Below are 25114 nucleotides of genomic sequence, written 5' to 3' on the forward strand. Positions count from 1 at the left end.
TATACCTTTGAACTGTGAGCCAGAAAGAATCCTTCATGTCTTAAGTTGCTTTGGTCAGTCATTTTTTTCACAGCAATAAGGAAGTAACTAATAGACCTCCCCACCAACCAAGGAAGACACTTAGGTCTGAGGAGGTTAAAGGATTTACTCAAGGATATCAGCTAATATGTGACTCCCTCATGATCACCATTCAATTGTCCCTCTGCTGTTCTAGGAAGATCTTCACTATTTAAAGTAGGGAATAATAATTTTAAAGCTTCCCTGAGATTTGGCCAAGTGAAGAAAGATGGTGGAAGTTAATCAGTGCTCAAGTGAGGTTTTCATCTTGAATTACCCTGTTGGCTGCCTACATGTTAACATCTAATTACTAATTCTCCACTTCATTTAGTATGGTGTAATTCTCCTTTTGTCAGCAACAAAACTGAATGGCCTGATGAAGATTTTGTTGTAATTAGAAACACACATGAAGAGATTACTGAGGCCTCACTGACAACTGCTCACAGGATCCCTAAAACTAAGCCTTAGGAATCTACCTCCAGTGAAATGCCATATTAATTCTTCCACAGGACAACAGTGAAGAGGGGAGTGAAGAACTCTCTTTAATTGATGAAGTGTCTAGCTAAATAATTATTAAAAAATCCTCAAACTAGTAACACATGCATCTCAAATTAGTGTTTTTAAACAAAAGCCAAGGTTTAACTGTAATCAGACATTTCCTGTCCCAACTGCCAGGTCCCAAATAACTGACTCAGAATATGAATTATAAATGATCAGCCAAAAGCTCAGGCTTATTACTAACTATTTCTTACAATTTAACCCATTTCTGTTAATCCAGGTACTGCCCCAAAACTCATGGCTTTTACCTCTATCCCATTTTTGTATGTCCAACTCATTCTCCATCTCACTGGCAACTCCTCTGACTCCACCCTTCTTCATCCCATAATTCTCAGTTTGGCTTTCCCACCTAATTTCATCCTATTCAGCTTTTGGCCAATCATAGTAACAAGTCTTCACAGTGTACAAAAGGATTTTCCACAGAATTTCCCCCTTTTTGTCTAATTAAAAAGGAAGGTTTTAACTTTAACATAGTAAGATTATATATAACAAAATCAGTTATCAAGTAAGAATCAGAGTTACAATATCCATTTGTATTTGGCAAAATCAGAGATAATATTTCATTATCTATCCTATCTTTGTGAGTCCAAAGTTTTATATCTAATTTACTTTTTATTATAACTAAGAAAAACTATAATTATAACTATTTAGTCTTCAACTCCATTAAAGACCCCAAAAGGATAAAATATTACCTAATGATAGGGACATCAGGCTGTCTTAAGTATTCACCCAAAGTTCTACTGCAATGTTGGGGCATCCATCTTTGTCCTACAAGTCTAGAATATCTGACAGATTTTTCTGTGAAACAGGGAATTTTGAAGGACTGTCCTACCTTGTCTTGGAAAAGTTCAGCAGTCATCTATTTTTTTATCCTGCTCATTCAGTTTGGATAGAGTACTGTCAGCAGCTGAAGCAAGGGCATTTTCTTGCCCTAATGGCTGGCTTATGCCAGAAAGAAAGCAAACTCCATATGGAGTCTCTTCAATGCCCATCAACTTTCTCTGAAGTAGATTGGTGGTGCTAGGAGCAGACATGTCTCACTGTCATAAAAAATATTAGGTTATTAAACATGTTAAATGTCATATTCTATAGGTCTTTGAAGTGTTTAAAGACCATCTATTTAAATTTATCTGTATGACCTTGATAACATACCTAACATGACTATAAGTTTGCCTATTATAGATGACTATTAATCTGTATTTCTTAATTGTACATTACATTTTTAAAAGATATGCATAAACATAATGCCTTAAACAAGAGTAGAAATATACATACAGTATAACAAAATTAACTTTAAATTTGTATCAATATACCAAAATCCATACCTATAAAATATTTAAGACTAGTAGTTGCTTTTTTTGGCTTAAAAGTAGATTCAATAATCTCCCCCCATTACATTGGGTGCCAGATGAAGCATTAATCTAATTAACTTTATCAATAAAAAATTGGGGGTTAAATATTGGGCTAAGAACCTGAAAGATCAGAGAACAGGGAGCAGCCAACAGTTGTTTCCTACTTCTTCCATTCCTCTATCCAAAAGGCCTGAGATTCTCTCTCAACCCTACCTTACCACTTCCTGTCTCCTCTCTCTACAGTCCTCTAAACCTCTGTGGTCAGCTAGTGGCTAGCTTTGTCCTCTGACTCCAAAAAAGCTTTATTTGTAAGAACATAATCAAAATATCACACATTTCCCCCTATTTGTCTAAACAAAAAGCAAAAGTTTTAGCTAACATAGTAAAACTATATACAATAAGTGCAATAACTAATACAAATACAATCAGGCAAGAATTACATTAACATTGTCCAGTCCATTTGCATTTAACAAACTCAGAGTAACTTTGTGATAAGTCATGCCAGAAATCTTTGAATGGAGTCTCAAATCTAAAACCAGGAATTTGAGAATTTTTTTATTTTTTTTTATCCTGTGTTCTCTGTCTTTCACAGAGATTAACAGTCAGTATATTTCATAATAGTCATTTTATAGAAGTTATAAAAAGAAGTTCAGATGGAGAGAAGCTTATGATTACTAACATGCTTGTTGTGTTGAGGAATTTTATGTGCTGTTCTCTCTTACAGATCGAAAACAGACCCTGTCACAGGAGCTGTGAAAAACACAAAGTACCACCAACTTTAGTAAGCATGATAAATTCTCTCTTCCCTGTGCATTTGAATTTCACATGTGCTCTTTTCTGCTTCATAAAAATATAAAATTTTAGGGTGGGGAGTTTGCTCAGTGGGTAATGCAAGCATGTGGGCCTGAGTTTAAATCCCAAGCACCCTTATAAAAAACAAGATATGGTCCCGCGTGCTTATAATCATAGAATTGGAGGGCAGATAAAGGTTCAGTGAGAAACCCAGGTTGTAGTCGGAAGATTTCCTGTGTCCCAGCCTGCTAGCGGCCAGGACAAATCTTTCCCACTCACGTTTCCCCCACCAGTAAACACACAAAGGCTTATATCAATTATAACTGCATGGCCACTAGCTCAGGCTTACTAGTGACTAGTTCTTACACTTAAACTCAGCCCATTTCTGTTAATCTATATGTCACCACATGTTCCATGGCTTTACCTGGTTGCCATTACATGCTGCTCCCTGGACAGCAGGCTGGCATCTCCTGACTCAGCCTTCCTCTTCCCAGAATTCTCCTTGTCTGCTTATCCCACCTATATTTTCTGCCTGGCTACTGGCCAATCAGCATTTTATTAAGCAAGTATACAAAAGCATTACTCCACAGAACCAGGTTAAAGATAAGATGGAAAAGAACCCACTATCTACCTCAGACCTTTACATATGCAGGCATGTATGCGCATACTTCACACACACATGAACACATAAGCATGTAACACAAACACACATCACACACAAACAATATATAGATGAAATATACCATTGAAAACTTTTAGAAACACCAGTCAATAATAGAGTCACCAAACCCATGGTCTCTGCCTTGCAGACATGGATGAAGCATTTCTATTTCTCAATTATGTTTGTTCTTTGGCAGTGATTTGCTGGGACTGGTCACTTACCTCGACTGGGTCATGATCACCGTAACCATCTGTTCTTGCATTTCCATGATGTTTGAATCCCCCTTCCGGAGAGTCATGCATGCACCTACTTTACAGGTATTGTGGAGAAATCTTAGCTTCCAGCTCAGTAGAAAAATACTACCCTGTTTTTGCTGTTTTGTCACAAACGAAGTGTCATTTGCCCATTTCAGATTGCTGAGTATGTGTTTGTGATATTCATGAGCATTGAGCTTAATCTGAAGATTATGGCAGATGGCTTGTTTTTCACTCCAACTGCTGTCATCAGGGACTTTGGTGGTGTCATGGACATATTTATCTATCTCGTAAGTTTTTATTCTTTCATAAATATAAAACTGGTGGCATCATGGACATATTTATCTATCTTGTAAGTTTTTATTCTTTCCTAAATATGTAAATATAGTTTTCTGTATCCCCTGGTAAAAGAGTGGGATGTCTGAGGTCTAGTTGTCATAACTTAATTATTTAATAAATTACAATGACCTATTATATGTAAATAAAGGGCATGAACATGAAATCTAAACAAATAATCTATATAAGAGGTATTATAATATCTACAGATATAGTTATATATCACAATCGTAGTTTTATGTGTGGATGCTACATTAGTAAAAATCTAAAGCATCGAACCAGTTTGCATCCCATAATTCTTACAGCTCTTATAATACAAAAATATTTGTGTCAAATAAATAGTAATTATTAAACCACTTGTTATCAAATTCTGGCTATCATTGGTAGCCATTCAAGTGTTCTGTTCAATTTAATTGGAGAATTATAGAAATGGACTTGGAAAATTCATAAATTCAATGCAAAAAAGGAGAATTCCTTTGAGTGGCAGATTACATATTGACAATCACCAATAAAATAGCAGTGTCCTTGATGAAAGGAATCCCATCGTGGAATATGAGTGGGACAAAGATCAAACAGCAGTAAGATAAAACACAAGGTGGAATGTGGGGAGGATACACAGACACAGAGTGGGTACCCACTACCCCATACACCAGAAGCCTTTCTCTGGAGCCCTCTGCAGGCACAGGATAAACTCACTGTTTAATGTTGGCCGATGGTGTGTGCACCTATGAGTGTCTGTCCCACATATAACTCATGGAGTCTCTGCTCCATGAACGGAAGGAAATGTGCACAGTAGAAGAGACAGCATAAATTCCAGAGATTATTTTTCCATCTAGGTGAGTCTGATATTTCTTTGTTGGATGCCTCAAAATGTGCCTGCTGAATCAGGAGCCCAACTTCTGATGGTTCTTCGGTGCCTAAGACCTCTGCGAATATTCAAATTGGTGCCCCAAATGAGAAAAGTTGTTCGAGAACTTTTCAGTGGCTTCAAGGAAATTTTTTTGGTATGTGAAACTCCCATCTGCTCCTCTGCTTCTTATTCACTACAATCTAGTCCTGTCATGTCATTGGGTTTAAAGGGAGGCTTGGAAAGCAAGAGCAAGTCTACACAGTTTTGTTCATTACCAGAGGATTAGAAAGGAGACAAGGAAACTTAGAAACTTCACCCACTAATGCTCTGACTTACTTTATTCTAAGAACACCTGTAGACACAATGTATGGCAAACCAGAGAGCTAGGATCCACTATTTCATTCCACATTTGACCCCAATTTCTACTCTGGGATTTCCTTTCTCTAAACATTAATGATAACAAAATACAATCCCGTCTACTTCATAAATGGGACTGAGAATTGATGTATTTGGGTTCTGTGTACCCCATTGAGCATGGAAAACAGAAATCGTCCCTTTATCTTATAACTGTTAACAAGATTTTAAAATGCATCATATAGATATACCTTACTTTCAGCATCCTCAATAAACAGCATGTAACACGTACAAATATGATTCAAGGGGAAACGTGATCTTCAGGTGGGCATGCATCATATTAGTGTCTTCTAAGAACAGAGCTGGAGATAAAACAAGAAGTAAAAGGTTCATTGCTCACAGTCTGTTTCAGAACAGTCTTCATCTTCCAGAAGAATATCACAAAATTCTTTTATTATGGATGAGTCCTGCTTGTGTGTAAGGAAAGGGGAATGATGGACAGATTCTTGTTTTCTAGAAACAGTAGTGTTAGCTCAGCTGCAGTTTTAGTTGATAAGAAAACATTTGACAAGTATGTTGTGATGTTACCAGAGGTTCATAGTTGCTCATGTTTTTAAAGGTGTGTTTGTTTAAAAGACCAAGTTTCTTTTGTACAAAGTTGTAACGCATGGATTCGTGAGAAGGAAAAGACACTGTCACCACACCAGGCAGTTCACATACATGAGTCTTTGGACCACTAATAGGGTTTTGAAGGGAATCTCACTGTGTCTTTCTCCTGAGGAGGCCTTTGTACAACTTTAGATTGCTTAAGACATCTGTTTAGATTATCCATCCAGCACAGTTCTGAGGTTGCCACAGAATTACTCTTTTACCTCTTTTTTTTCTGCTGAGACAAAAGCAGCAGCCAGCAGAGGGAGCCCAAGATAGGTAATAGATAGAGTCATGGTACACAGTGTGCTCCCCATCACAAGTACCCTTGCTTACAAGAAAGAAAAGCCACTATCCCTCTAATTTATGCTCAGCTAGTAAAGAAGTGACTCCATTTGGGGAAAATGGATAACAACAGAGTTATTTTAACATTTTCTCTTGTTCTTTTAAATAAAAAGTATTGATTTTAAAAATCATATATAATGCCTTGTTTCATTCTCTAGCATGGAAGCCATATGATTTTATTTTAAAAACTTAAAACCTGTTGTTAATTTTTTTTCCTTTTCTCATTTCAAGAAGACAAATGAAGACCCATGGTGGAGAAATCAGAAGATATCAGCAAAATGCAAACAAACATGAATTATACACAATATGTTCTTTAAAAAAAAAAAAAGTCCTTTTTAAAAAAAAATCACTATTTAAACCTACTACTTAACTTTCACCAAGAGATTTACTTTTTCATTAATTTCTTTCAGGTCTCCATTCTGTTGTTGACACTGATGCTTGTTTTTGCAAGCTTTGGGGTTCAACTCTTTGCTGGAAAGCTAGCCAAGTGCAATGATCCCAACATTATCAGAAGGGTAAGACCTTCTCAACTGTCTTGAAATTATAACCAAGGTAGTTTTGCCATTCCTTGTAATATGTGTGTACCAGTGGTCACCAGGCCTCACAAACTCTAAGAATTCTATTCCCACAAGTTCCTTTTTGCTGTAAGCATGTAGTATGTCTCTTCCCGGTAGATCTGTGAGATTCTAAACACATCTCAGAGACTCCTCCTCCTTTCCGTCCCAGAACTAACAACCATTCCACTTCTGTCAATGAGTGTGCCCACCCAGGATTTACAGTTAAGAGCCTCTGAAACTTCTCTTTAACTTGATCCTTCCCTCTGGTCATGTGAAACTCACTAACAAATGACACTTACCCCACCCAAGATACAGAGAGACAGAGAGAGACAGAGACAGAGACAGACAGACAGAGAGGCAGAGAAAGAGATAGAGACACAGAGAGAGAGAAAGAGACACACCCACACCCCTTTTATTTCTTTTCCATTCTGAGCATCCTATCCATAAGAAAATCAATGTATACATTTTCACTCGTAACTGCCCAGAGGTATCCCCGTTATGACAGCCTACAAGGTTCCCAACAAAGAGCTGATCTTTCATAACCTCACAGCAACATTGTTTTCTCTTTCTTCAGTCAGTGCCAATAAGTGGAAATTAGCTGTAATAGCCTCCTATCCTGGTAACATTATATAATGTCATGTATGTATTGTATTTTGGAAAAGCTACACAGCTCTTCAAATACCAAAGGAGTATTTGAGTTCCTCCTGCCTGGGAATTTACCCTTCACTAAGTCTTATCTGAGGTGGTAGATAAAAGCAGGATTCCAACTCTGTCATAAAGGGCTGTGGGTCCATAGCATTACAACCTATATTCTCACAGAAACAGCACAGCCTTACCATGCATGAAAGAAGGCTAGGAAATGTAGTCTGTGTGCTCTAATAGAAATAAAGGTACATAGTTTGGTTAATGTTAGCTCATCTCTGCTCTGCCTTCCCATGTCCATTTTCTTGAGATTTTTTTAAATATGTAATATTAAATATTAATATATGAATAAAGCAAGTCAAATGTGAATGGCGTACAAACTAACAAAATTATTTTCTCTCTCATCCAAGTAAAATGATGTTTTCATTCCATTAATATGTGTGTCTCCCAAAGACCTGGTAAGACTAAGACTAAATTTGGCATTATACGTTTCAGCAAATATGACCAATATGGATTCAATATGATAAAAACTCTAAGTTCTGTAGTTATTATCAAGCATAACAGGAATCTTGTCCAGGCAAAATATTATAAAATACACTAATATAAGAGAATTTCAGACATTTCAGAGGGAGAGAGACATTCTAGAACTTCCATTAGCCTGAGAAAACACCACAAGGAATATGGTATTGGTATATGGTATTGGTACAAATGTCATGATGTACCATATCAGCAAATGAAGGAATTAATAAAGAGCTCATGCATTCATCCACAGGCTTATGTAAGGATCAAGAGTTATTTTAGCCTCACACTGAACAAAATCCAGAAAGATAATAACAACATTTCAAGTTGAAGCCTTGTAGGAATCCTGGGTGACTTGCTGTATTAATGATGGCCTCAGAGCACCATGGTGTTCTATTATGTACTCATAACCAGCTCAAGCCAGGACCTCTGACTTGTGGGGGGATAGAAAGCACTCTGTAGATGAGCAAACGTAACGGAGATGCTTTTGTCCTCTTGGTGGAAGCAATGAGGTCTGTGGGAAACTCGAAAGGAAAGCTTAATAATACAGCCATTGTACAGGGCAGCAACATCCAGAAGGAACTGACATCATGAGAAGTGTTCTATCCTTGCATGTTAACTGATTCTAAAGTAAATGACTGTGGTGGTTTGAATAGGAATGTCCCATATAGACTTATGTATTTGAATGCCTGGTCACAGAGAGTGGCATGGTTAGGAGGTGTGGCCTTGGAGGAAGTGTGGCACTAGATGGCAGGCTTTGAAGTCTCAGAAGCTCAAGCCATGCCTAGTGTGTCTCACTCTCTTCCTGTTGCCTGATGATACAGATGTAGAACTCTCAGCTACCTCTTCAGCATTATTTCTGTCTGCATGCCACCATGCTTCCTGTTATGATGACAATGGGCTAGAGTGAGGTATTGTTATGATAGGCCTGACTACGCTTTTGTTTGGAGGAATGTGGACTTGGGGACTTTGCATTAGAAAAGCAGTTGAATGCTTTAAGTGGGCCTTAGTGGGTCATCCTAGTAGGAATATGGAAGACAGTGATGCTGAGTGATTTGAATTATGGGGGCCTGACTCAAGAGGTTCCAGAGGAGAAGAATGTTAGTATGTGGCCTAGAGACTATTGTTCTGATATTTTGGTGAAGAATGTAGCTGCTCTCTGCCTTTGTCCAAAAAATATGCCTGAGGCTAAATTGAAGAGTTTGGGATTAATTGCTTTTACAGAAGAGATTTTAAAACAGCCTAGTGTGGACTGTGTTATGTGGTTATTAGTGGCCATGTTTATGCAGATCTATAATGAAAAGGAGCAAGCTAAGAAAGGAAAGTTACAAAGTGTACAATGTGAGGAGAAAGTAGCCCCGGGAAGTAGAATGGTGATAAATTCAGTGTTCAAGGAGATAAACAGATTAAAGACAATCCCCGATGTTAAATGGAATAAAGGGAGTGGTGACCTCAGGGAAAGATCCCACTCAGATAAGCTTCCAACTTGTAAAAAGGAATTAAAGAAAAGCTTAGAGCCAGGTATTGTGGTACATGCCTTTAATCCCAGCACTCAGAAGGCATAGGCAGGCGGAGCTCTGAGTTTGAAGCCAGCCTGGTCTACAGATCAAGTTTCAGGACAACCAAGGTTAGGCAGTAAAGTAAACCATCAAGAACAGAAAGCTGGTGAATATGTAATTGAATAAGGAGCCATGTTCCAAACCCAGCAGTAGAACTTGGGAGCTTTGTCCACATGGTTCTGGCTTTAGAGTCAAGGATAGAAGAAAGGGGTTATTTCCCTCTGTGAGTAAGGAAAGCTGCTGAGGCCAGGCATGTCTCAAGAGTGTCCCTGTATGGAGGCCTGGAGAGGCCACTGTGTGAAGCTGTGAAGGTGAAGCCTGGATTGTCTTGGAGATCCCAAAATGTTAGAGATGCCAGAGCCATGGGATACCTGCTGAGGAGAGCTGCTAACAGGGAGTGGAAGCAGCCTGAGAGAGAGAGAGAGAGAGAGAGAGAGAGAGAGAGAGAGAGAGAGAGAGAGAGAGAGAGAGAGAGAGAGAGACAGGCAGACAGAGAGACAGACAGACAGAGAGACAGAGAGACAGAGAGAAAGACAGATAGACAGAGACAGAGACAGACAGAGACAGAGACAAAGACAGAGAGGTGTTTCAGTCAACAAAGCTAAAAGGAGTTGGAGATCTGAAGAGCACTTTGACATCACACACGGAGCTGCAGAGTTTGGAGTTTGGCCAGCTGGTTTTAGGTCTTGCTTTGGTCCAGTATTTCCTCACTATGCTCCCTTTCCTCCCTTTTGGAACAGCAATGTATATCCTGTGTTATTGTATGTTGTAAGTATGTCATGTGCTTTTTCATTTTGATTTTACAGGGGATTACAGTTAAGAGATTGCATGAGTCTCAGAAGAGACTTTATTGAACTTTTAAACAACTTTGAGGCTGTTATAGACTATGGGGACTTTTGAAGTTGGACTGAATGTATTCCTGCATTATGTTATGACTACAAGCCTGTGACAGTCAGGGGATAGAATGTGGTTGTTTGAATAGGAATGGCCCCCATAGGCTCATGTGTTTTAATGCTTGGTCATAGGGAATGGCACTATTAGAAGGCATAACCTTACTGGAGTGGCTATGTTCATGGTGTCTCTTCACAGCAATAGAAACCCTAAGACAGTGACCAAATTCAAGAATACCGTGTGGGCAAAGGGAACATCAGTTCATCTTTTTAAAAAATTTGTATTAATTAGCTTTTATTTTGTTATTGAATTTCTCTCTATGTCTCTCTGTCTCTCTGTCTCTCTCTCTCTCTCTCTCTGTGTGTGTGTGTGTGTGTGTGTGTGTGTGAGAGAGAGAGAGAGAGAGAGAGAGAGAGAGAGAGAGAGAGAGAGAGAGATACTGGTACACATATGCCATGGCTTCATATGGAGATCAGAGGATACTCTACAGGAGTCAATTTTCTCCTTGCATAGTGAATTCCAGGAGTAGAACTCAGGTCTTCAGGCAAGTGTTTTTATGTATTGGGCCATCTTACTAGCCTAGCCCATCTTTCTAAAATAGCAAAGAGAAGCTGGATACACAAATATTTGGAGTTTATAGCTCTTTTAAAGGGCACTTAAAGGGAATGAGGCTTGGGTTGTTCAGGCCATGGTTTCTAGTTGCGGAAAACACTACCTCCTCTGCTCCTGTTCTGGGAACTTGACAGCAAATGTCTTGAGATCAGTGCAGATAGAAGTAGAACACAGAGTTTAGTCACCAAAGTTCAATAAACAAAATCTGAGGAAAGCTTTGGACAAATGGTTTCTGAATATTGGTCATATCTAAGATCTTATTACAGGTCAAATGACATAAGATTAGAGAGCCGAGTCAATCACTGGTTTTGTAGCACTTTCTATTTGATCAGAACATGTGTTTCATGTTCAAGAGACTGTAATATAAAGCCAGTAGTCATACAGCATGTGAGTAATGGAAGTCATGTGCCATCCTGTTTCAGTGTGGAGAGCTCTGCTTCCAGTTGAAAGCAACCACACCAGCAAGGCATGGGAAGTGGGGAGGATCTAAGCCAAAAGGGAAAGACCTTCCCAGGCAGACCATGTAGAGTGAAGAAAGATGCCAAACCTACCCAAGGTCACTGAATAGAGCCAGGTCAAAACAGGAGCATGAGGCTTGAGATCAGGGCCCCCATATGCAATGGCTTTGTCTAGTCAGTTCTTCCTTCCCAATCTGTTTCCTCCTCTAGAGCACTTCTACACAGAGGTATCTATTAAGAACAGAGAGGGAAAACAAGGAAAGAGATACCATGATAAATGAAGACCACATGGGAATAGGAAGAAGCAAAGTGCTAGAGAGGTCCCCAGAAATCCACAAAGATACCTCCACATAGACTACTGGCAATGGTCGAGAGAAAGCCTGAACTGACCTGCTCTGGTGATCGGATGGCTGAACACACTAACTGTTGTGATAGAACTCTCATCCAATGACTGATGGAAGCAGATGCAGAGATCCATGGCCAGGCCCCAGGTGGAATTCCAGGAGTCCAATTGGCGAGAGAGAGGAGGGATCATATGAGCAAGAGATATTGAGACCATGATTGGAAAAAGCACAGGGACAAATAGCCAAACTAGTGGAAACACATGAACTATGAACCAATAGCTGAGGAGCCCCCATGGAACTGGATCAGGCCCTCTGGACAAGTGAGACAGTTGATGAGCTTAAATTATTTAGGAGGCCCCCAGGCAGTAGGACCAGGACCTGTCCTTAGTGCATGAGCTGGCTTTTTGGAACCTAGGGCCTATGCTGGGACACTTTGCTCAGTCTAGGTGAAGGGAGGAGGGGACTGGACCTGACTCAACTGAATCTACCAGGCTGAGCTGAATCCCCAGGGGAGTCCTTGCCTTGGAGGAGGTGGGAATGGGGGGTGGATTGGGGGGAAGGGGGGGAGGAGGGAGGACAGGGGAATCCGTGGCTGATATGTAAAATTAAATTAATTATAAAATTAAAAAGAAGAAGAAGAAGAAGAAGAAGAAGAAGAAGAAGAAGAAGAAGAAGAAGAAGAAGAAGAAGAAATTTGCTTCCTTATATGAAGTGCCCATACTAGTCTCAGGTAGTTGTTCGAATCTTAGATGGTCTTTTAATAAAAATCCAGATATCAGGGTGAAAGCTGAAAGATCAGAGAAGCAGAGAAGCTAGCCGCTAGTTCTTACCTCAATGAAATCCTCAGCCTAAAGAGAGTTAGTTCCTGTCTCCTCACATCTTATATACCTTTCTCTGCCCAGACATCACTTCCAGGGATTAAAGGTGTATGCGTTTCCCAGTACTGGGATTAAAGATGTGTGCCACCACTGCCTGGCTCTGTTTCCAGTGCAGCCTTGAACTCACAGAGATCCAAACTGATCTCTGCCTCCGGAGTGATAGGATTAAGGATGTGTGCCACCACTGTCTGACCTCTATGTCTAATCTAGTGGCTGGCTCTGTCCTCTGATCCTCAGGCAAGTTTGTTAGGGTACACAATATATCACCACAGGTAGTCACTCTTAAACTTCATTTCCCTTCCATGTTGATGAGACTAAAAATAAGGCCAGAAGTTTAAGTTGGAGATTCACAAGGTTCTGATGGCAGACAGTGATGATGAGATGGGAAGTTCATCGATGAGAAATAAGAAACCTAAAAGGTCTGGGAGAGGAAACGGCACTTCTTAGCTTCTTCTTCTTTTTTTTTTTTTTTTTTTTTTTTTTGGTTTTTTTTTTGAGACAGGATTTCTCTGTGTAGCTTTGCGCCTTTCCTGGAACTCACTTGGTAGCCCAGGCTGGCCTCGAACTTACAGAGATCCTCCTGCCTCTGCCTCCCGAGTGCTGGGATTAAAGGCATGCGCCACCACCGCCCGGCACTTCTTAGCTTCTTAGGACTCACAAAGCCGAGTATCATCCCTCAGACTGTTTTTGTTACCTATGTAGTATTAAGTACAGAGTACTTAAATAATTTGTGGAAGCTGTAGTTTCTCTCTCTCCCTCTCTCTCTCTCTCTCTCTCTCTCTCTCTCTCTCTCTCTCTCTCTCTCTCTCTCTCTCTCTCACACACACACACACACACACACACACATCTATTCACCCTAGAAAGGGAACTCATGACATACCAAAGTAATGTTTGCACCAGTGTCCAACTTGGTGCACCATGGAGTTTTTATCTGGAGTATGGGTAAAGGGTTATTTACAAGAAGCGGAGATGACTCACAAGCAGCTACATCACCACAAAGCCCACATCAGCAAAAGCTCAACAAAGTCACAAGCCTGAAGCTTTCCACATAGCTTTCAGGCAGTTCAACAGTCTGAGAAATCTCTCAGCTCAGATAGCCAGTCTCCTTCCACTACAGTTTACTCCTTTTTGTACTGCAGGGGATGGGTCTTGTAGAACATTCCAGTTTTCTGTTCTTCCATTGTTTATCTCCTGAGTCTCACAGGACTCCTTCTTCCTCCTCAAGGGAATGTTTCAATTTGGAAAAAAAAAAACTGTCATGCAACAGAAGGTCATCCATGTAATAGGTAGGAAAACTGTGATTCACCTGCAGGCATCCTGGCCCCACATACTGTACTTCTAACTAGGCTACTAGGATGCCTTGTGTGATGAAAGGTGGGCTCAGAAAGACAAATCTGAAAGGGGCAGCAAAGACAAATGCATTGTGGGGCCTCTATATAATATAATATATGACAATACATCCCTTAAAAATAATGATGTAGATAAATGGATAAGATTATGAAAAAAATAACTTCAGTATATTTTTAGCTTAAAAGAATGAAAAAATAAAAAACTGTAAGACCTCAGGTATGCATAAGAAAAAGACTACAATATACAGCAGAAAATCAACTGTGTGTGTCTCTGGGGAATTACAAGTAAATTTTCCTTCCTATAATTTTCATACTTTTGTTACTTAGGTCAAAAGCAGTCCGTTTTTATTTTAAAGAATTTTACTGACGATCTAGAGAAGAAGTAATCTTGCCATTACTAAATAAACTGAGATAAAAATAGAGATATGGGGGCTAGGGAAATGGATTGATTGGGTAAAGTGCTTGGCATGTAAAATGAGGACCTGAGTTCAAACCCTAACACTCTGTTAAATGCTAGGCACAGAAAGCCTGCACTGATAAACCCAGTGTGTGGGAGACAGATATGAGGATGCCTAGAGCTTGCTGGCCAAGCCAGTGTAGCCTACTTGTTCTGTGAGAGATCTTGTCTCAAAAAATAATGATTGAAGAAGACACAGATGTCACCCTCTGGCCTCTACACACACAGGAACACACACACGTACAAACAATGGAGAGATGATCCACCAGGGAAATTGCAAAAATTCCAAGGTTATGGTGCAGAGAAGAATGGCATGCTAACCCATGGACAGAAATGGGGAGCCAGGAAGAGATGAGGATCAAAAACTTTGCCAAACCTAGGTTTGGGCTCAAAATACAACCCTAGCCAAAAATAACCAAAGGGAGATTGGACAGAAAATGAAACAAAACATGATTTTTTCCCTTTATAAACCCTTTTAACAGCTCATTGAGACATAATTCAAATGTTGCATAATTCACCCCATTGGAGTATGCCACTGAGTGGCTATTGACATTTTGAAGGTTCTACAGTTGGAGAATGTGGTCACTTTTATAGCATACAAAGACTTCCTGTATATGCTGGCTGCCTCCATAGCTTTATCCCTGACTCTACCTCCAGTCTAACTGACCACTGGACATACAGTATACTGTCTTTTGGGACTGTCTTTTTAAACCTAGCATATCTGTGTTTACAGTTACCATCTATGTATATCACTTATCAGTACTTCATCCTTTTCTATGGCTAGTCCACTGTGCAAATGAATATATGATAATTTGTTTTTGTGTGTCCAGTTATGGGCATTTGTGTTTCCACCTTCTGGCTATTATGAACATTGTCAGCGTAGACATTTCTGTAACAGTTTTTTTATTTTATTTTTATTTTATTTTATTTATAGACATGTTTTCTGGATTTGGTATAATAATATCCCATGGCCATAACAAAATACGTGATGTTGGAATTTTTTTTAAAGGAAAAGGGTTTACTTAACTAACAGATGTGGAAACTAGGAGTCTGCGGTTGGGTAGCTCCATCTGTTTGACCTTTCGTGAAGGCCCTCTTGGCTAGTTACATAACGGCAAATGACATAGCGAGAGTGTGTGTAAGAGAGGAGACAGCAGTGAGACTGTAAGCCAAAGACTAGGAAATGACTAGCCTTGCTCTTTTGTAACAACTTATTGTTTTTGTTGTGAGAACTAGAAGTCAGGAATTAGCATGCATGTCTGTGAGAATAGCACCCCACTGATCTAACGACCTTCGCGCCGGTCTCCGCTCTTATAAGATCCCCTTTTTCTCACGACACACTCTGTGAACTAAGCTTCCTGCATAGGATCCTCAGAGTATGTACTCAAACCATGTCCAAAGCATAGCACCCACTGGTCTGTTCAATCACTGAAGGGAAGGCTAGACCATTTCCAACAGTGGCTGGACCACACTACCCGTTCCTAGCTTTATGGTGTGTGTTGGTTCCAAGTATGAAGGTCTCTGTTCTCCATAGCCTTTTTAACCATTTCATCACAGAGTTCTCAGTGAGTATAAAATAATACTTCACAGTGGCTTTGAGTTACATTTCCCTGGTGTCTTATGTTAGTGAGCATCTTTATTGGTCACTCTGTGACTTCTTTGGGGAAACATTCATTTAGAGACTTTGCCAGCATTAGCTCGAAGCCTCCACTAGGATTCATGCATAAGAAATGAATTCTTTCTTCTCAGAGTTCACTTCTGACCAGGTTCCCTCCTTCCTTTTTTTCTCCTGCTTTAGGAAGACTGTAATGGCATCTTCAGAATTAATGTAAGTGTGTCCAAGAACTTAAATTTGAAATTAAGACCAGGAGAGAAAAAGCCTGGATTTTGGGTGCCCCGTGTTTGGTAAGCTCATCAGAAATATATCCTAAAGCAATATTACACTTATTCATATTGGAATTTAAATCATGATAATTTGGCATGAGATTAAAATAATTCTCTTTAAGAATATTGAGTTTTTTTAAACAATATATGGAAAAGCATTGGGTTGTAGCATTAAAAAAAAAACAATAAGAACCAAGTGGTACATTGAATCCCATGTTTATTTGTGAAACTAATGAAATGATACTTTGGTGTTTTTCTAATGAATTAAAGTACATATCTGGATGCAAATAGCTTTTAAAATTAATGAAGCCTTAAAACCAAATATATCTAATCACATTAAAGCTGAACTCATTCTGGGCTTATATCTTTAAGAGGGGCTGATGTCCTTATAATAGTGACTGAGAACTCTAAATTATAAAGCAACTTCAATTACAAAACCCATGTACACTGACAGATCTCCATTGCTGAAACACTAGAGAAGAATAATTGCTAGTGTAGATAATTAGACCCAATTCTTTCTTTAAAATCCATTTTTCTGGGAAATGAGTTTTCAAAGTATTTCCACCAAAGGTGGGACCTGCTCAGTAACTTCTTTCTCGTCTGCTTTATCAATGATTATGAATAGAATTTTTCCACTTCATTAATAAACTCAATGTCCTACCAACTTCCCTTGACCTTTTAATTACCCCTTAAATTTTCTTTTTACCTTTAAGACTAATGAGTGAGCCACAGAAACCCTGTTTTTGTCACAACTGACTTTCTTTTCTACTCATCAAAACTTTTTTCAAAGGAATCACATTTCTCCCAGCTATAGCCCTGACTCATTTTTATCTTGTTTTGGCACTTCTCTAATATAAAATTCACTTTAATGAACAATTCAATATGATTGCTATTGGTTTTTTTTTTTTAACATCTAACAACTGTGGAAAACAGTTAATTTAAGACATAGGGCTTGAGCATGGAGAAGAGGGATATGACTCATGGGGAAATTCTTATCCAATACTCACTTAGAAAACTGGTCGAATTTACATTACAATAAAAATTTGAAGAAGAATAAAAGGTTTATTTTGGTGAGATGAATATTCATTGTACCATAAATAACTTATTTATATCAAGACATCAAATGGGGTTTTCCATCTGCTATTCTGGGATTTCGGCTAAAACCTCAAAGCTGATCTTAATTCTAAAGACAGCAACTCCCCAGAACTTACTAAAGCCTTATCACCCTCCATCGTCCAACACAAGCAGAACATGAGAGTAAATGAGTCAGGGGGAAAGTGTTATGGTGTCCTCCCTTCTCACTGTCAGGGAGGCCAAGGTGCTCCCCACCCAAGTTAAAATGAGCCCAATAGGAGAATCCTTAGTATTAGAGCTCGGCAGAGCAGCGAGAGGCTTCAGGGCAAAGCTGCCTTTCCACCTGCCAAAGCCAACTACCTCATATACCTGGTGGGTGATATGGTCCTTTCTTAGAGCCTCCTGTCTGGACCATCTTGGTTGGAATTCTATTGCAAAGGGCTATGTGCAGGGAAGAGGAAGGCTCCATTGAAGAAAACCCTGGTGTATTTTTAGGTGCAGGAGCTGAAACTCATATCAGGAATGGAGCAACTGAGCATTGTAGGGGATTAATAGAGAATTTGAAATATAAAAAAGCCAGTTGATCAGTTGATAACCACCATTGAAAAGCTAGCTTGTTGCTAACAGTCTCAAGAGGAGTGTGTGCCACACCATGTACACACAGGGAAACAACAAGGTTAGTCACAGGCAGAAGAAAATTGTAGGGAAATGCTATGTTGGATTTCCTGGTTCCTAGAAAGGCACAGGAAGATAGGGCAAACTAATGATGATTCCACCAGACTCTGGAACATAGACATTAGAACATAGAGATATAGAACCCCTAGTGTTCCCATACTGGTGATAGGTGATTGAGATGTGAAGTCTAGGTTGAATGCTTCCTATATGAGAAAGATTCTAACCTTATGAAAATGTGATCAAAAAGCTTTGCAGCCTCTGAAGATGTCAGGACAGGAACCAGAACTCACTGCAAAGCGATGTGTTGAGACAAACAACCCTGACCCAGACCTGTGTAGCATTCAGCTTGTCCATAAAACCTGTTATATGCAACTTTAAGTATAATGTTGCATTATTATTGAGGAGTAGGGGTCAAGTTTAACATTTTTAAGTCCCAAGAAAACATAAGGGTGTCACTTGGACATCATCACACAGGTCTTTGCCTGTTTGTCCTAGATTGTAGCCTGGGTTCACTGTGAAACAAAAATCTTCAGTCTAGTGAATGCCAACAGTAGTTTTGACACTTTTTAAACTTTCTTTCTTTAATCTAGTTAGAGTTAAAAGCTGAAAAATTTTAATTTCATATTAGCTAAATTATAATTAAGAAAATAACATATATGGGAGTATACCTGAAGAAATGTTTTGATAATTAAAATTAAGATATAAATATTTACTGTCTAATTCAGGAAACAGACTAGCTCCATAGTCTTTCTTCAGATAAAAATACATTCATTTTCCTCTGAATCATCCAGACTTGAAGAGATTAAAAATTACCTTAGCAAAAAGGACTAAACATACATTATATCATGAATATCATGTGTTTTATTTTAAACAGAATATAAGAAGTAGCATGAACAGGTGGGAAAAAAACAAAGTATTCTGCTTTTTACTAATTGTACTTCACAGTCACTAGGAATGCTTGGCATTTACTCAGCTGTAAGTTGTGGCTTTTATCCCTTAGAAACCTGAAGTGGAAAATAGAAAACAAATTACAATTTCATATAACATGCTAAGAATTTTGATATGCATCAACCAGCCCCTAACCTGTCCTCTGGCTTACCAAAAGTTCACTCTTCAGGTAATTTTAAGTGATGATAAATACTTCTAGGCAAAAGGACATTGGGTCTTATGGGGGCTCAGGCTCAAATAATCTAAGATATAAGAGTTTGAGAAGTGATCAGTACAAAGAAGAGGTCTCAACATCAGGGTTCTTTTGTTTTCTTCAATATCCATCTCTGTTTTCTACAAATGGCAGAAGTGCAAAGAATGGCACACAGGAGACCCTAGCCCAAAATGCCTCATGCCACTGAAGGGTCAGAGGAGAAAGCACACTGGCGTTTTAAAGAACAGAGGGTAGGAATTACATGAGGAAAGGGAAGGGGCTGGGGTAGGTGAGTAGGAAAAAAGGCAGTGGCAAGGAGAAGAAGGGTAAGAAGGAGGGGTGTGACTAGGGACAGGAGACCAGGGAAAGGGGAAGGGCCAGACGCAGGTAAGTATGGAAGAACTGGGACAGACAGAGACAGGCAAGATCACATTTTCCATAGTGCCCATCTGCTTCAGAGAAGGATCCATTAGCTTGATTGTAATCTCAGGGTCTCTGGTTCATGTTCTTCAGGAGGCAAAAGAATGACCAAATTCTGAGGTCAAAACCAGTCTTAGTTTTATGACTTGGATAGACAAGATTGCAGATTTAAAAAAAAAAAAAATGAACCAGAAAAGATGTTTTAAACAGCCTTACAATTCAAATGGGGGCAGTATATGAAATGACGGTAATGGTTTATGTTTGGGACTTACTGAAGCCCTCTGGAATTACAGATCAAATTTCAAACTTGCCCATTTTGATAGCACAGCATAAACAAATACTTCATATGATTGAATTAGAAAGTCTTATTTTTTCAAAATGCGTTATATTCTTTCAACTGTGTGCCTTGTTTTTCTTGATTTAGCCTAAAAATATTTTCTTAGCATTTTCTAACCTCTAAAATATGTGGGACATGAAAGCAGTTTAAGTTGCTGCAAATTTAGCTGCAAAAGCACTTTTGCATAAAGAAAACAGATGAGTAAGAAAGATTGACATTGGATCTGAGAGCTAGCTCCCTTGGTTTTATTTTTTTTCAGTCCTTATGCAAGCAAATCTTGGGTATGCATAGTCCCTATAACCACTGTCTACTCTAAAAGATGGGAAATGTAATTGATACACTCCCCAAGGAAAGATTATTGCAAAAATCCAAGATGGTATATTTGTACTTTCATACAAAAATATAAATCAGAATTCTAAAATATGAATATCTGAGTGGAGCGTCTACATTGATACCAAATGTGTCTGACAATCAGCCTTAAGCCCTGAGGACCAAGTCAGCTGCAAGTCTTAGGCTTTCTCATTAGATCCCCATGTATTATAAAGACACATCTAATGACTGTTCCTATAGTTAAGAAAACATAAAAGATTGAAAAATATTGAACCAAATGCCTCTCTAGAGTGCTGACTTCATGAAGGTTAAATTTTGATAGATGAGGTAGCATGGAAAAAAGTGATGAAAGCATAATACAGAAGGAGGCAGTGGGATGACCGTATTCAACAGCTCAAGGCTCTATTCTCCATCAACCACAGAATGGGAAACAGTCTTTAAATTCATTGAATTCATTAAAATCATTTAAATCTTTTAATTATTTAAAATAGCCTCCCATAAAGAAAACAGGATGAAAACACTGAAAATGTATTCTACTAACAATGAGAATATGTTAGCTAAGACCCATAAGGTAATAAAAAGAAACACTTTCACAATTGAGAAACGGAAAGTATAAATTATTAGAAAACATAGATTTGTGCATCCCTTCCCCACAAAGAAAATAAAGAATGATGGGCCAAGTGTTTAAGGAATCATGAATCAGTAATGGCTACTGATAGCATACAAACACATTGCTATCTTATCAAAGGAGTGCTGCATGGCCTAACTTCCCCCAGTTGAGGACTCTTCACCCAAAATTAGAACAGGTTATAGGTACTGGCCACTGGGTGTGCACTGGACCCTCATCCAGCATCCCTTCTTCCTAATTGCAGGGCAAATCCTCGGAACTTTAACTTTGACAATGTGGGAAATGCCATGCTAGCCTTGTTTGAAGTTCTGTCCTTGAAAGGCTGGGTAGAAGTGAGAGATGTCATTATTCATCGTGTGGGGCCGGTAAGCAAGCATGTGGAATTTTCTACATACATCCAGGGTGGTTACCATTGGCTCTAATAAACAGCATCTTTCATTTATACAGATCCATGGAATCTATATCCATGTTTTCGTGTTCCTGGGTTGCATGATTGGACTGACCCTTTTTGTTGGTGTAGTTATTGCTAACTTCAATGAAAACAAGGTGAGTCTTCTCAGATTAATAGCACAGACTTAATTTTTGTTCTTGCCCTTGCTTTAAGCTAATTTTTTTCCATACACGGCATGGAGCCACATTAAATTAAAATGTGACTCATGTAACTAACCTGTATAAGTCTTTTACAAGCCACATCACTGCTGCAGTTTTGGTTCATTACTTAGGAATATAATTCTCTTGCTAAATTTACCCTATGATAACAGTAATTCACCCACAGCTGAGAAGCACATCTCCTGTTGTTCAGATGAGATGGATATACAGTGGGCTACTAAAATGTGACAGCTTGAAGTTATGCTCTGATTGCAGTCCATACTGCCTTTACAAAAATGCAAACTGTGTGCTTCTTTGTTACTTAGTGAGTGAACTCAGAATTTGATAAGGTAGGTAGAAGCCATATAAAATGCAAAGGTCAGTTCATAGAATAAAAATATTTTTCTACATCTTTAAAAACTTTACATACTTCCTGAACTCAGGAAGCTCCCTCAGTTTTAACAGCTCCCATGATGGATACAGAATCATGGATAGGAAAACAGCAATGTGGTTTCCTAGGGAGCACAAATTTAAGGAAGAACATTCTATTAGTGTCCCTTGGCTATTGTTTTTCTGGGAGAAGCTGGTTAAACTCTCTTGCAAGAGGTTCTGTCTGCAGGAATCACACTGAAATGCACACAAGTTTTAAACACTCACTGGACAGAAAAAGCTTCTGCCAGATCTCAAAACACTGCCATGTGCGGATGAGAAAGCCACTACTATAAGGAATAAACACTTGGGCCCACATTCAGACTCTTTTCCTACAACTGCAGGGTCTGTGATTCTTCGAATGCAAGAGCATTAAAACCTCTAAACGGCAAAGTTCCATTTGCCTGGGAAGCACCTGCTGTTCAGTTGTGCACAGTGATGACTGATTCTCATGCATCCGAGACAGAGCTCTTTGGTTTGTGTAGCTACATGTGAGACTATACCATTCACTGTCCCCAGGCTCAACGTGTGTGGTACCACTGACTCAGTCAATTGCCACCTTTGATGTGTGCCTAATGAGCATTTCACTTCATTCAGCTTTTCAAAGACTACAACTTAAAAATCCCCCTTTGGACCCCAATACTACTCCAGTCCTCAGAATCATGGACTCTTGGAGCAATAGCAATCATGTCACCCAGCCCCTCTACTTTACTTCCTAACACGTTCATAAACGAGACACTCTAACCCTTCAGTGTGTTCAGTTTAATGCCAGGCAGAAAGAGAAAGATGTGTCTTTTCAGATGCCTTTGAGACATGTGGTGTAGCAGACACTGGGACTTCCAGAATATAGGAAGAGGCTAATCAGCCCATTACTAGAGAGATGAGGCACTGCCAGTCCAGGATGGTATACAGGTCCCTGTGCAGGTGCCTGGATGCAAGAGGACTGGGCTCCAGGGCAGCTCACAAGTCCGCCACATAAGTGACCCAGCATACAATGCTCAGTAACAGGAGGGAACTGCATAATTAACTGTCAGTCTTGAAACAGCTGTGAATTACTGAGGATTGTTTGCCTCCAACACCATAGTTATATCCTAAAAGAGTCAGGAAGTGACAGCTTGTTTGGGAGCATGGTGTGTCAGTCCAAACAGATGCCAAGAGGGAGGCAGAAGTTAGCAGCCACTTTACCAGATGTCACAAACTTAATTTGTTGGTTCTTATGTGCGTGTGTGTGTGTATGTGTGTGTGTGTGTGTGTGTGTGTGTGTGCCTGTAACTCTAGTTTCAGGGGGTTCAAGTCTTCTAAATCTCATGGGAAATGCACACACATGATTTACATAAATGCAACATATAGGCAAAACACATAAAATAAAACAAATAAATCTTAGGGGAAAAAGTGGGCAGGCAGGATGGCTTTAGTGAAGGTACTTCCCAACAAACTGATGATCTGAGTTTAATCCCCAGAATCCACATGATGGAAAGAGACCATTGTAGTGTTTCTGACCTCTAAATGTGTGCTGTGGCATGTGCATATGTGTGCATACACACATATACACACACAAGTAAATAAATAATAAATGTAATAATAATAAGACTTGTTTTAAATACAAAGAAAAGCTTCATAAATAAATACAGATTGGATACAATTTATACCAATTTAAAAATTCTAAACAAATTTGTTCTTGTGTACTTCTACAGTCAGAAAGCACACATTTCTGAAAACCAAGCTAGAAGAGTATTCCACTTATCTTTACAGATGGAAGTGGAGAAAAAGAGTAACATTCCCCCCAACCCTAGTTTCTTAAATTATATGTATGCCTCTGTAATGTAGTATAGTAAAATCGAATGTAGAATAATACAATGCAATATAGTTTATGTGCATTTTACCAAGTACTCCACTTTATAACATAGAATATCCGATCCCATCTAGCAAATTATCATAGCATTCATTCCTAAAATAGAAAAATTCTATGACTTCTTATCTCCTAAAATAGTCTTACGATTGCACATATTAGAGTGTTTAAAAAAATGTGTAAAGGACAAATGCCCTCATTCAGCAGCAGCACTACAGACAAGCTGTGATTGGCTACTATAAAACTAAACTAGCCGCAGTTTGTTACTATTCTTTTCGGAGAATGTAATTATGTAGAAAACATTCTTGAAACTTTCTCAAGCCTAAATGTTACAGGTCTTCAGTGACACACAGTGGAGGCTTCTGGATGCCCAAGGCATGTACCCATCCATGTTGGGAATGCCTCTCAATGTGTTGCTAGTTCTGATCATGTCTCTCCAACCTACAGTTCTTGCAGACTGTCTTTCTGTCAAGTCTCCATATTGAGTCTTTTCTTTCCCTCCACTGTTTCCTTTGTTTCCAAGGGGACGGCTTTGCTGACGGTAGATCAGAGAAGATGGGAAGATCTCAAGAGCAGACTGAAGATCGCACAACCTCTTCATCTCCCACCTCGGCCCGGTATCAAAGATGCTCTGATTTTATTCATGTTGGGCACTAGTATTCCTGACTCCCTAAGAGCCTCAGATTTAAATTAAAATAATAATTGTGAAGCCACTAGGGGGTTGTGCATAAGTTAATATGGAAGCAGACTCCAAACTGCTGATCTCTCTGTAAGGCTATTAAAATCAGTCACCTAAAGGCTGTGCTTCAGTGCTCTCTGAATAAGCCTTAATGAAAAAACTGAATTTTTAAATAAAATATATTTGTGCTTGCCTTTTAGAAATATTAGGGAAATGTATTAAGCTGCCAGAAATTGAATGATACACTTCTCCTTCCAATGAGGATGGTGCTGTGTGCTGTCATTTTAATATCGAGTGCCAGCCATTCCTGCAAAGCACTTCACAATAGACAGAACTGGGGGGGGGGGGGAGGCTGTAATGGGTTTCAAGATGAACATTAAAGGATGAAAGACAAGAAAGTAAATCTGGCCTGTGTCTAAAGTGCCCTCGCCTACACCTTTCTTTTTCAGATAATGATGGTTTTAGAGCTAAAATGTATGACATAACCCAGCATCCGTTTTTTAAGAGGACCATCGCATTGCTGGTTCTGGCACAGTCCGTGTTGCTATCTGTCAAGGTATTGTTTCACCCTGAGACTTTTGGAGTGAATTTCACATCTCTGGTGTAT

The 25114-nt window shown here is 39.2% G+C and overlaps 1 protein-coding gene across 2 annotated transcripts in view; it reads left to right on the forward strand.

The window, feature by feature from the left end:
* The window catches only part of Nalcn (sodium leak channel, non-selective), a 298952-nt gene that overhangs the window by 253111 nt on the left and 20727 nt on the right, over positions 1-25114 (forward strand). For both annotated transcript variants that reach the window (XM_059274302.1, XM_059274303.1), the window contains 10 exons: positions 2692-2748; positions 3617-3737; positions 3833-3964; positions 4847-5014; positions 6618-6722; positions 16272-16378; positions 21207-21327; positions 21410-21508; positions 24352-24445; positions 24957-25063. In XM_059274302.1, the coding sequence (XP_059130285.1) occupies positions 2692-2748; positions 3617-3737; positions 3833-3964; positions 4847-5014; positions 6618-6722; positions 16272-16378; positions 21207-21327; positions 21410-21508; positions 24352-24445; positions 24957-25063 (1111 nt within the window). The remainder of the gene's footprint in view (positions 1-2691; positions 2749-3616; positions 3738-3832; positions 3965-4846; positions 5015-6617; positions 6723-16271; positions 16379-21206; positions 21328-21409; positions 21509-24351; positions 24446-24956; positions 25064-25114) is intronic.

Source organism: Peromyscus eremicus, chromosome 9 (assembly GCF_949786415.1).
Source record: "Peromyscus eremicus chromosome 9, PerEre_H2_v1, whole genome shotgun sequence".
In the NCBI taxonomy this organism is placed as follows: Eukaryota; Metazoa; Chordata; class Mammalia; order Rodentia; family Cricetidae; genus Peromyscus; species Peromyscus eremicus.